The 12,955-nt window shown below is 36.7% G+C and overlaps 1 protein-coding gene across 1 annotated transcript in view; it reads right to left on the reverse strand.

The window, feature by feature from the left end:
• NEK1 (NIMA-related kinase 1) overlaps positions 1-12,955 on the reverse strand; it is a 50,417-nt gene that overhangs the window by 18,956 nt on the left and 18,506 nt on the right. Inside the window, exons 16-21 of the mRNA XM_010569946.1 lie at positions 11,272-11,450; positions 11,058-11,189; positions 7,603-7,705; positions 4,499-4,582; positions 3,863-3,946; positions 196-273 (exon numbers count right to left, since the gene is read on the reverse strand). Coding sequence (XP_010568248.1) covers positions 196-273; positions 3,863-3,946; positions 4,499-4,582; positions 7,603-7,705; positions 11,058-11,189; positions 11,272-11,450 — 660 coding nt within the window. The remainder of the gene's footprint in view (positions 1-195; positions 274-3,862; positions 3,947-4,498; positions 4,583-7,602; positions 7,706-11,057; positions 11,190-11,271; positions 11,451-12,955) is intronic.

Raw genomic sequence — 12,955 nt, forward strand, 5'->3', positions numbered from 1 at the left:
TTCTCTCCCCTGTCCAGCTAAGGAGGGGGAGTGATAGAACAGCTTTGGTGGGCACCTGGCATCCAACCAGGGTCATCCCACCACAACCTCTTGTAGTGGATGTATGAACAAACTATTGATAAATGCAAGAAACTTCATGAGATATGAAACAAATCTGAAAACAGTAAGTTACATCTCCTCCCTCCCCACAATTACCTTCTGTGCTTCTATCTTTTTGCGTTTCAGTTCTGCTTCCTCACTTGATTCTTGTCGATCAGAACTGGCAGCTTCATTCTGCAAAGTAAGAGTCCTTAGAGAATTATCACTAATTCACATATGTAAAAACTGAGTGATGTAAGTGACTATTTGGATCATTTAGACTGACTATGACTAACGTGGGTCATAATTTCACTAGGTAGCTCCCCACTCAAATGTAATGTTTACTTGGACGGAACTTAATCTTTGAGATTTGTGGGGGGTTTTCTTTGATTTTGGGGAGGTTTTTCAGTTTTAAAAGATATGAAGCTTTTACAAGCCAGGAACAAAGTAATGTGCCTACTGTTGCAAGGGAAGTGACCTAATGATGCTGAGCTCTCACCTGCCACCCCTCATCACTGTTGCATGCTCTGCAGGTAAAGTATACAAGAAAGGTTCGATGCTCTAGAATTCCAGTCTCTTCTACTGTATGTGCTCCAAAGAAGGTGGAATGGGTGAGGGGGGGAAATGGTAACAAGTAAGAATATATAAGGTCTACCTCCGAAATCTCTGTTTTCAATCTCTTACTTCTTTCCATGCCCTCTGTATATTCCTGTTTAGAGAACAGACTGAGAGCTATGCAAAAAGGATCTGACAGGAGCCTTTTATTGTTCATGACCAACTTGTGCAGACCTTTTATTTAAAATAAATTATTTAGAAGGCCTGTTTAGTAGGCTTCTTACAGTATAAGAAAAAGACTATTATTAGAAATAATTTGGCAAAACACAATCAAGAATTTTAGGTAATCTTTTTAAGTGAAAATAAAAAATATAAGGTCATGCCCACCTTGGCTTCAGTCAACTAACAGGAAAAAAAGACGACTGTAAAGAACACTGGAGATAGAAAAACTTCAGAAAAATAATTTGGCACTCTTCATAGGCAAAGGAATGAATACATATATTCATCTATTGTATATAAAATAGGATACTATGCAGTAGTGATAGATATAAAATTGTTGATCAACATAAGGAAATAGACATATCTGTGAGAAGATTTGGTCTGAGATGGTGTTCCTCTAGAAGTGAACCTCCATACGAAAGTTTGCATCTGCAGGTCACCAAGAAAAAAAACCTCTTAAACATGGTCTCTGAATTCTGAAAATTAGTTTAAGCCTACTTCCTGGAAAGATATTAATCTATTCTCTGTTCCTTTGTAGGTGGCATACCTTCTGGGACATACAACACTACCCCAGGTAAAGTACAGCCACTGGGAAAGGAAGATAGTTTCCTGATATGCCTAATAACCTATACAGAGAGTTAATGTCATGGTCACAGTAACAGTACTTTTGTTTGATTTTACTAGCACAAGCAGCCTTGGCCTCCAGAGAAAAGGTTTCTGGAGAGTACCTTTATTTCTGCAGTTAACCATACTGCAGGTAGAGTGTGGGTCCTCCTAATTTTGAGAAGTGTTGCAGCTGCTCAGTGAAAAAACTGAAAGAAATGGCGCAGTACAGCAATGGCTCTATACTGGTAACATTTTAGCACTGTCCTCAGTGTTCTAAGGGTACTCAGGAGACACAGTGAGATTTCATAGGGCTGTATATGGAGATGACTAGTCCCACTGCAGCAGTTTTGAAGCTTGTCCAAAACAGCAGAGGAGACAGAGTTATGAGTGAAATTAGGACCAAATGCAATTAAGATAGAATGGGCTTATGGTGCATCAGTTTAGCATTTTATGTGTCAGTGCTAGTGATAAACTTCACTGGCCAGCCTCTACAGTAACTTCATACAAGACCTTGATTTTCCTCATGCTCTTTAAGACAAACTTAAAAGAACAGCCCACGTTGGTCCTATGCCAGACTTAGCCACTAGCACATCTTATAAAGTTTGCATAGTCTTCTCAGGTAGAAACATACATAACTTTTGCCCTGGATCATTCATTTTAGATTTAAGGGGCATGGGTTCCTCTTCAATACACTAAAGAAGTTTGCACCTCAATCAAGGGATTGAGTTTGCCTCTGCTGCGTCTCGTCAGTGAGATGCAATCAAGGTTAAAGAAAACAAAAAAAAAATTCAAAAGAAGTCACTAATACAGAGAAAAAAAATAGAATATTTCAACATTAAAAAAATCAACAACCCGAACCTACAACAATATGGAATACTTTAGCTGGGACAGTGGTCCAAAGAAACTGAATGGTACTGGGCATACTCTTGCCTTTATGTCCACTCACTATACATAATATGCATGAAAGCACTTAATATGGGGGCTTAAAGGGACGGGTGGGACAGGAACGTTTCTATAGTTTTAAATCACAAAGTACAATGTGAATACATAAGCAGGTAATCACTTGAGGAAACCCAAACACTCTATTAAGACAAGTGGACAGGAAGGGAAAGAACAAACAGGAGTACAAGATCACACAGGAGGTTAATGAAAAAAATGGAAACAAACTCCAGACCATATTTACTACATAGATTGCCTCTCAAATGAAACTTTTTTTAAGCAAATAAATGGATTGCTTCCAAAGGTGCCTTGGACTATTCATTTGACACCTTAAGATGCGTTCGTTCTGAATCTACTTTATGAACATATTATTTTGGTTTTGTTGTATTACAAACATATTTCGGTGTTCTGATTTCAGCTGGGATAGAGTTAATTTTCTTTCTAGTAGCTGGTATAGTGTTATGTTTTGGATTTAGTATGAGAAGAATGTTGATACACACTGATGTTTTCAGTTGGTGCTGAGTAGTGTCTAGACTAAGTCAAGGACTTTTCAGCTTCTCATTCATGCCCAGCCAGCAAGAAGGCTGGAGGGGCACAAGAAGCTGGGAGGAGGCACAGCCAGGGCAGCTGACCCAAACTGGCCAAAGGAGTATTCCATATCGTGTGACATCGTGCCCAGTATATAAACTAGGGGGAGTTGGCCAGGGGTGTGGATCGCTGCTTGGGAACTAACTGGGCATCAGTCAGCAAGTGGTGAGCAACTGCATTATGCATCACTTGTTTTGTATATTCCAACTCTTTCAGTGTTATTATTGTAATATTATTATCATCATCATCATTATTATTTTCTTCCTTTCTGTCCTATTAAACGGTCTTTATCTCAACCCATGAGTTTTACATTTTTTTCCCCCGATTCTCTCCCCCATCCCACTGGGCAGGGAGCAAGTGGCTGCACGGTTCTTAGTTGCTGGCTAGGGTTAAACCACAACATTTGGAAAAGTGATGTTTGAAAAAAGTGTATTGATTACATTAAGCTAATGCCAGGAATTTCTAACTTTCATACGTACCTAGAGAATGTATAAAAATAATCGCTTTGCACGTATTCTATGTGAGTGTTGTCAAAAAGTGACTTCTGGAGAAGTTTCTATTAACTAAAGCAAATAAACATGGTAGTGCTTGATGAGAAATTTACATGTCAAGTTCAGATGTGACCTTACATTGTCTTGTTTTTAAAAGATTGTTAGTTTACAGGTACTGAAGCTGCACCCCTAGCACTGAAACAACAAACAGATTTTGCATATTCTGGAAGAAGAGATGGAAGTACACTAACTGTGGAACAGAGTTAAATGTCAAAAATGTATGTCTATATATAAAACTGCCTATGAGAAAAGTCTTCCCACAGGGATAAAAGAATACATCCCACAGCCAACTTCCGTAAGTATTTAAGATTATTTTTCAAACCAACCTTCTCTCCACGAAGTTTTGCTCTAATCTGTTGACGTTCATTAAAGTTTTGTAGCCGGATCTGTCTTAATCTTGCCAAATATTCCTAAGGCAAAGAAAGGAAATATGTTTCAGTTATACTGAAACGGTCTCTAGTATGGTTAATTTAAAATACGTAAGATTGCACAAAAAAATAAGATGGGTGAAAAAAACCCTCCACACTATTACTATCACCATATTAGCATTTACTAATCTCCAGAAAAACTCTCATCTAATGAAAATAAAGACAACTGGAACGCATGTTTCCCAGTATTAACCTATCATTACATTTTATATCATTGAAGGCTAGGAGTAGTTATATTAATCACCACAGAATTAAGATATAGAGAGTCATATCTATATGTATGCACATTCAAGAACTTCTGAGACAGACTGATGTAGACAACTATTATTTTGATTATTAAATAAAACAAAACAAACAGATCACAACAAACACACCCAAACTCTAGACCTTTGTTCAGTAAATTATTTCCTAGGAATTTATAAAGTCCTTTAATTTTGTTCCACAGATGATCCATGCAGGGAAACTAGGCACAATCAAGGTCAAAATAGTGCTATTTGTGTGATGAGCAAAGTGGCAAACATGCGGCAAGCATACCTCTTCCTCCTTGTTTCTGGATTTCCTTCCTCTTGCAGAAATGGGCCTGCTTCCATAGGTATCTGCCACGTTTTGCAGTGTACCCTGTTTGCCATTTAATGGTATCAAATTTAAGGTGGCTGGGGCAGTAAAATTATCTGCTTTATCCAATAAGTGTTCACTTATAAGAAACCAAATCCATCAATGATCTGCAGTTGTTCTGAAGTTAACTGATAACCCCTTTTCACTTACACAAAACATAACGACAGTAGTAACTAAAGATCCTGAGTAGCCAAAGAGTGACACTAGAGTTTTAGGAATATAGCTGCATTCTCCCTGAAATTCTTATCTTCTCCTGCTATGTTAGAAAGCCTAAATTCTGATGCACATGAGTTTTTTCTACATCTGGATTATATACAAATTGTGGCACAGAGTTGGCATTTCTGTCATTTTTGAGCCAAGACTAAAATAAAATTGGAATCTTTATGTTCTTAGATTAAGCTTTTTCCACAATGACAACTTTTTAAAAAATATGCTACAAGTAGCAAACTCAAAAACCTAATAAAATACTTAAATATACATATTACATCTAACAAGCTGTGTTAAATGCCTAATGCATTTGCATTCACAGCATATACTATTGGTTAGAGTGATGTACTCTGTGTCCTGTCACCAAAAGGATTCAACCTTTAAGGAAGTCCAATACAAAACAGTACAAGAATCATTTAATTCCAGGTTTCCTGCTTGGATTAAAATGCAAAATATTTAAATTATTTTGTTCATGATATATGATAAGCCTCTGTTGAACAGGTTAAAAATATCTTAATTTGTTAACTCAACATATAATAAAGACAGTAAACATACATGTGATAGTTACATGGACCTTCTGCCTTATAAAATACTAGGGCTTTAGCTTTCTCAAGCTTGAGTGTAGAGAACCATCGGTAAAGTAAATACTCCAGTTAAAGTTCTTGACAGGGACGACTGAATCCAAGTATTCTGGCTAAATCTCTCAGATTGAGCAAAAAATCAGTAACTCAAGGAAACAGCACATTTCTGCACTTCTGTGGTTTAGTGACTGGGGGATCAGAGAACAAATTAGAAGAACAATCCTGCAGATAAGTACACATACATTCACGAGGACTGCATGAATGCTCAAGCAAAAGCCAGAATTAATTCATGCAAAATGGAAAGGAGTATTTTCCATATTCACCTTTTCAGAAAATTGGTTTTATTTTCAACTTTTTTATGCATGTTCCTGAGCTTTACAAAAGCTAACTGGCACTATTCAAGTCATCTCACTGTTCTTCATTCTAGCATTTAAGTTAGCTTACATATTTTCATCAAACTGATGGAGATTTATATCACTGCTCTTAAACAAGAAAGAAACTGGAAGCAAGATTTTTGAAAACTGATTTTCTTTCTGTAGATTGTTAACTTTTACTCATCTGCTTCCATTAAAATTTTTAAAGATCAGGACTCAATGTTTTGCAATGTCACACAACTACAGTGAAGTAGCAAATTAGGTCAGCAGCTGTCTTAAAGAAGAGATGACTGAAAGTATCAACTCAACTACTGAGTCAAACTTTAGACCACCACCTGAAAATTAAAATGAAAGCAACTATATTTAACTGGAGCTGGGTAAATTAGTGAGAGTCATTTGACTTACAAGTCTTTATATGACAAAGAGCTGCAAATTAGATGAGGATTCCTACTGATTTCTCCTCTCAGATCATCACAGTCTGGACAATAGTACCATCCCTATATGAGCACTCCTGCCAGCTAGTCAAATTATTTTCCTGCACGAATAGAAGGAAGCTGCTGAGAACTTCTGCTATCAATGGCAAATGATAGTACATGAATTTGGAACCCTGGCTTCAAGTTACAAGTCTTAAACATCTGGAAGTTACTTTTACAACTGTTCAGTAACCTCCCTGTTTTATTAAGGCAGCCAGTTAAGAATAAAACATTTGGGCTCAGTTGAATACATTAGAGAAACACTAACCTGAATACTTGGGTATCTTGCATTACTTGATCTCATAACTTTATAGTAATACCAACAAAGTCAAAACCAAAATGGAAGCAGGTACTGCTGAGAACTTGTCTAAGAAGAGGCAGTCTTAACAAGAATTGTTTTAAAAAACAGAACTATAATTTTAAAGTGGAAGACTCATGCTTTAAAACATATACACTAATCTAAGGATACTTCACCATCAAAGCAGTGAATCAAAGTATCTAAGAATTGCTTACTGTAAGTGAAATAATCCCTGAAACAAAGACCTGGTTGTAAATCATGATCTGATAATCAGATATAACTCAGGAGATGCTTCTGTAAATCTGCAGTTGGTCTCATCTCACTGCAATGCCAGCATGGTCAGTTTAATTTCAGCAGCTGACAGTGATATTGGGACTTGGTTGTGTATGAATAGTGTGGAGAAGCACTCAAAAAGCAAAACTCTCCACGTTATGAAAACACACAGTTCAATCACACAAAGTCCTAGTGCAATTGAATAATTTCCAAGATATCTTTACTGTAAAACAAACTTCCTAAAGGAATACTGAATTTAGAACTGCAAGCATAAAAAACAAAGAACGTTTTGTGACACTGTCCACTAGTTGATCTCTAGAGAGTAAAGGTTTTAGAAACTTTAAACTTGACAGAGATAGACGTCTTTATAATACCTTCTCAATAAGCAGAATGTGGTTTTGTAGAACACACTACTGTATCTGATCATTAGCTGTATCTGTTTAATCAAACTTCATTTTAGGTTCAAGCTACTGAATAATACATAAAGTTTAATTTTAACCAAAACTTTAAAGCTATGAACAGAAAAAAGTGTCAATGAATGTTCTAAAATTCATAATATCAAGTTAGACACATGCAAAAAAAGGTATTTTCCTTTATTAATAAATTTACAGTCATGAGAAACGTACTGCACAATTCTGTTACATTTTAATATAAACAGTAACAAAATGCAAAAAAACCTACCTCCCATTCTCTCTCTTTTTTTTTTTTTAATAGTTAAGGAAAATATTTAGCCAGCATTTCATGGTTATGATGCTATTTCAAAGATTCATAAAGCATGCTGAAACAGTAATATACACAGGAAGACCAGATTCCATACCATGTGTCCCTCAGCTCGGGCTTTGTTTTCCATGGCTTCTCTCTTTCGTTGCCAGAATTCTTCAACTTGCTTTGCTCTATCTGCAGCTATCCATCCTTTTTGCCTGAGTAATTGCAACACATAGCAAGATGAAAGTCTCTGAAATATGACACTCAGAACCCCCCCCTGCATTTATTCTAACTAGGACACACATGAAAAAAGTAACTTTCTATGAGCAAGGCATCTTCAAAAAATGCCTTCCATCAGCCAAAATACAAGTCAGACTTCACGAAACGAAGGAAAATAGGCTTAACTAAGTTAAAAGAACAACTTAAAAAAACAAACCACCACCCAACAAAAACAAAACATCATGTTGTCCTTCCAGATCCTGGTCATCAAAACAAAAATGAACGTCAAAACACAATCTTAATGTGATTGTTTCTGAAAACGTCTCAACTTGTTTCATTATTGCCATCATTTGTGAAAAAGAAGACTCCTTCAAAGTTTCCCTTCAGAGATGAGCAAGAACTCATCACATGAGCCAGTCAGTAAAGTCAATACTGCAGCAGTCTTTCAAGACTATGTTTGGAGTAAGAGCTTCTACCACTTAGACAATTAGTACAGTGTTAGTATTCTCAGAGTGTTCTGGCAACTCCTTTTGGGGATCTTGGGGGATTTTTGTTTTTAAAGGGACTGTGAAGGAATTTTCCTACCTTAGAATTAGCCAGAACAAGATGTTTTTTTCACATGTTCCACCCCAGGTCAGGGACCTGCTTGGGTAGACAAGAAGGCTATGTTCAAGTTACCATAACTGAGTATCTGGCAAGTCTCCTAGTACATACATATGATCATTTTGTAGAGGAACCAGTTTCTGACAAACTGGTTAGAAGTGGCCTCAGAAGCAGCTCTCTATTAAAAAAACAAACAAACAAACAAACAAAAAAACCCAACCCAAAACCGCTGAGAAATGGTGTAAGATATTCTAACAAATGGTAGAATGATGAGGCAATCCCCTTTCCAGGGTTCCCCTAGCCTCATTTGACTGAGGACTATTGGGGGTCCAGCAACAGGCAGGAAGAAATTGGAATAAGCTGATAGCAGTAACTCATCAGGCTGAGACAGTTAAAGAAAGAATCATTTCACAATACAAGAGCAATTGCTAGTAATTCATAAATGAATTCGCACACTAAACATCCTTGCATCTTGTTTTTTCTCTCCCCTCATCCCCCACCCCCAAGCAACAAGGAAATGAAATATTTCCATATGCTACAATTCATTAAGAGGAAGACTGAGATAAAACTACTGTGATACAATAAAACAAACGCTGTAGCTGCTCTGAAAAGGCAAGACAATCCATGTAGGTGTTACAGATAAAGAAACAAACACTTGATAATCTTTGTATACACATATTTGACTCACTACAAGATTTTTACTGTAACTGTTCATTACATATGAACTCAACTGGTGGATAGTGAAATATGTCCAAACTTGTGTCATATAGCTGAAGTTTAGTTTACAGCATTGGAGGAGAGGTGCTTCCCAAGCAAAAAAAGCCAAACCTGTTTGTCTCAAACCAAATTCACAGGAAAAACCTATTTCAACTAAATTTTATGAAAATGGTTTTCCCTACTCTAAAGCCGAGTGACTCATTTTGCTAAAACATTTCAACTAGATTACTTCTGGGCTGCATTTCTGTCCAAGAGACAATTTTTAAAGATTGTTGAAGTTGAATATACTTAGCTTCATGTTAGTTGTGGTAATGTAATCAAAAAGATTGCAACTTGAGGATTTCTCAACTTCTTTAATATACATTCTAAATTACCTATCCTTAAGAAAGTTGCCATTATTTAAATTCTTTGTTTGAGCTAAACATCTGAACACTTATCTTTATATTTCACCTCCAGCTGAAAGGATAAAGTGCAGGAGAGAAATACTGTTAGGCTAGCTATGATAATAAAATTGCTTCTAGATAACGAAGTACAAATACTTACTACATTTTAAATGCTAAGAAACAGCACCTCAATTTAAGGCTAAAGGTAATCCCGTTTATAAATAGAAAAAAAGTCTCTATCTATTTTGAAACTTCTGCACAGTATTTTCACAGAATGCTTCCAAGTTCATGTGTTTGAGAAATACTGAACCAGCTTCTCTTCATGATCTCCATGTTATTCATAATTTGCAGCCCTCTACTATAGTTCCTTTCAATTTTAACACATTTAAAACAGTTTACACAGGGGTAGCCTAGTATCATTTAATATTGTCAAATGTGCGAGGCAGTGTTTCCAAATCTAGGCAAGATTTGGGGATTGTGGAACTCTGTGCAATGCATTGAGAATAGAGGAGGATGGAAGTACACGCGTATATCAGTTGGGAAAATACACTTTCCACTGCTTGGTTATACCAGGAGGAATTTTAATTAGCTCACAACAGCCCAAATTACCATAAAAAAAATAAAATATACCTTGTAGCTTGCAAAATTGTAACATCAGTGTTAAACGTGTTATGTTATTGCTGCAAATTTTAAAATAGAAAAAAATCTATAAAGGCAAAATATATCATATTAAAACATAAAGCTGAAAAAAATTAGTTTAGACAGTGTTTTCTGTGGCCACTTCCTTTTTCTCACATTAGCTCCATTTATTTCTTCCTCCATGGGACACATCATTGGATCGGCAGAAGTTTAAGTAATACATGAGAAAATTTGTCCCTCTATGAAAGTTAGTTAGCAACACTCACATACTAAACTTCTAGGAAAAAAGCTATTTTCCCATTTGCTGCTCACAAGTGTGGGCACAGTTCTTTGGGCAATACTAACAGATCTGAAGGACAGCAAAGTAGCTTTGAAGAAGCTACTTGAAAGAGTAAACCAAAACAAAACAAAAAATTCAGTACTTGTTTACAATCCTTTTACATATAAAATACTTAGTTTATATTAATTGAAAAGAATAAGCATCACTGAATTAGAAGTTGCACACCATTATAACACCTGACATTCTCATCTTGGCGAAGAAAGCTCCTACAAGTTTTCCACTGATAAATAAACAGGAGCTAACAATTCTGGGAGCATTCTAGACACTCTCCTGTGCTAGAGAGTCGAACACTTAGATGTAGAGAAGGCAGTCAGAATGACATGACAGGAGAAGTAAGCATCTTCGCAGGTAACATAAAAAGTAGAACTATGAAAAAAGCAAAGGAGGAGGCTTATAATGTTATCTGCAACTGCATTAAGCCAAGAATTTTGGCTGAAATCTAGTTTAGTTACAGATGTTAGTAATCCATTTTTTCCACTATTGGGGAAGCCAAGGTTTCCATTGGTTCTAAAAGAACTGTGGTCTGCGAAGGACTAACGCACAAACAGATGGCACAGTACCAATGGATAAAAGTGGTTTTGAGACATATCCAACTACTAAATAAAACAAGACACAGAACAAGAATCTAACATGTAGGGACAGATTTACGGATTATCATAGTCCAACCTGTTTGCATTGGCTTGTTTAGACACCTCCTTCAATCTTTTCATTTTTTTCCTAACTGCACCAGCATCAGGTAAATGGTGATGACCTGCAGGCCCCTTAGGAACTCCTGGACGTATTCCAGGTGGAATTCCTCTGTAGATAAATATGTACAGCAACTTTCATTACTTTCATCTAAAGCAGACCACATGCAACTTCTAATGGAAGGTAGCCATACCTTTCAACAACTTCTCGGCCTTGTACTTTCGCCCTCAATTTGGCTTCCCTCTCTTCAGCTACTCTAATGTTTTCCTTTTGCTGTTGCATCTGGTCAAAAATAGCATGATAGTGTTCATATTGTCCTCTGGAAGACACGGGAAAAGGACCAACACCACCTCCACCGCCATAATATGGTGCCTGGAAATCAGAAGGGGTAGGGTGGAAATCTCAAATACTGATTTTAACAAGCCATTCCAATTTTCACCTCTTCAGCAGAATAAAAGCATTAATATCTCCTGCAACAATTCTGAATTGGTCCTAGTTTTATTCCTGGCACGCCCCTATTTTAATGAACTACAAGATAGATAAATTAAAAACTTATTTTTCTGTTAGCACTTCAGAATAACACACCATTTTACCTCCCTCTGACAATAATCTAGTTATACACGAGGCATCTGTCACACATTGTGGAAGTTATTGGTAACAAATCCATTGAAGCATAATTGGAGATAGTTGTTCTACACTGCAAAAATCAAAGTTTTAGCACAAAAACTAGAAGTGATACACTACTAACTGAAGTACTAATGAGTGTTTTGTAGCCAAACACCCATTTTTTCATGAAGCTGGAAACAGTTAAGCACACTTCTAAGGTTACTGAATGGTATTAAGTGCAGATTTATCCAAGATTCCCCATTGTTACCAATCTATAGTTTAGTTTCATCACAAGAATTAGATGTTTCCCTACTAAAGCTCAGATCAGGGGAACATCTACCACAAGCTACGGCTTTACGTGAATTATCTCTGTCATTCTCAAAGAATTAAAATTCCTACAGAACCTTCATGTGAAAATAATAAAAAAAAATGTTGCAAGCAGCTGTGTACAGTAGTAGCCAAGGATGGATGCAGAAAATGTGAAACTGGCAAAATAAGGTTAAGGTTGTCAGCACATGCATAAACATTCCCGTTACACCTGGGGGAAGCAGTCAAATAGTCCATGGTAGCGCATCTATGGAATTTGTTTTTACATTAGTGTCAATGGTCCTTTCAGAGTGGTCTTAAGTATTTTAAACAAATTCAAATAGGTGAGTGCAGATGTGGCAGGTTTAAGATTGCCTCCCTAGAAGTTCTTGAACAGATTGTATTTGACAACGGAATTTAACTCACATTCTGAGTTTCAGTTGCTCAACACCCATCAAGAGCTCCCCATAATCCATATGATAAAATACTGAAAGATTTATCCAGGCATTCAAATAAATATGCAGGTATGCTGTTCATCCGAATAAAAATAATTTACTATACAAGATTATAGTTTCTACAAATAGAAGGAAAAGTCTTGCTTTAGACACTATTCAAGGTTTCACCTACAGAGCTCGGTTTTCAAAAGGATTATCTAGAGAATAGTATGATCAATCACTAGGCAAATACTATGAAGCAGGTGCTCGTCAACAGTCTGCAGAACAGTTACAGCCCCTGCTAGAACCACAAACCAAAAGCCAAATCCTTGCCACCTCTTTCCCTACTTTCCCTCAGAAACAGGTGCCAGCAACCAACCCAAAAAGACAACAGGAGGAGAAAAATCATGCAGTGCATGACCCTGCTGTGCCTTCATAAGAGGCTATATGGCTTGCATTACTGGAAAGCTTGAACAATGCTATTCGACAGCATCGTCAGGGAGTTGCTCGATACACTGTTTTCATGTTGGA

Source organism: Haliaeetus leucocephalus, unplaced genomic scaffold, assembly GCF_000737465.1.
Source record: "Haliaeetus leucocephalus isolate CR32 unplaced genomic scaffold, Haliaeetus_leucocephalus-4.0 Scaffold284, whole genome shotgun sequence".
Taxonomy (NCBI): Eukaryota; Metazoa; Chordata; class Aves; order Accipitriformes; family Accipitridae; genus Haliaeetus; species Haliaeetus leucocephalus.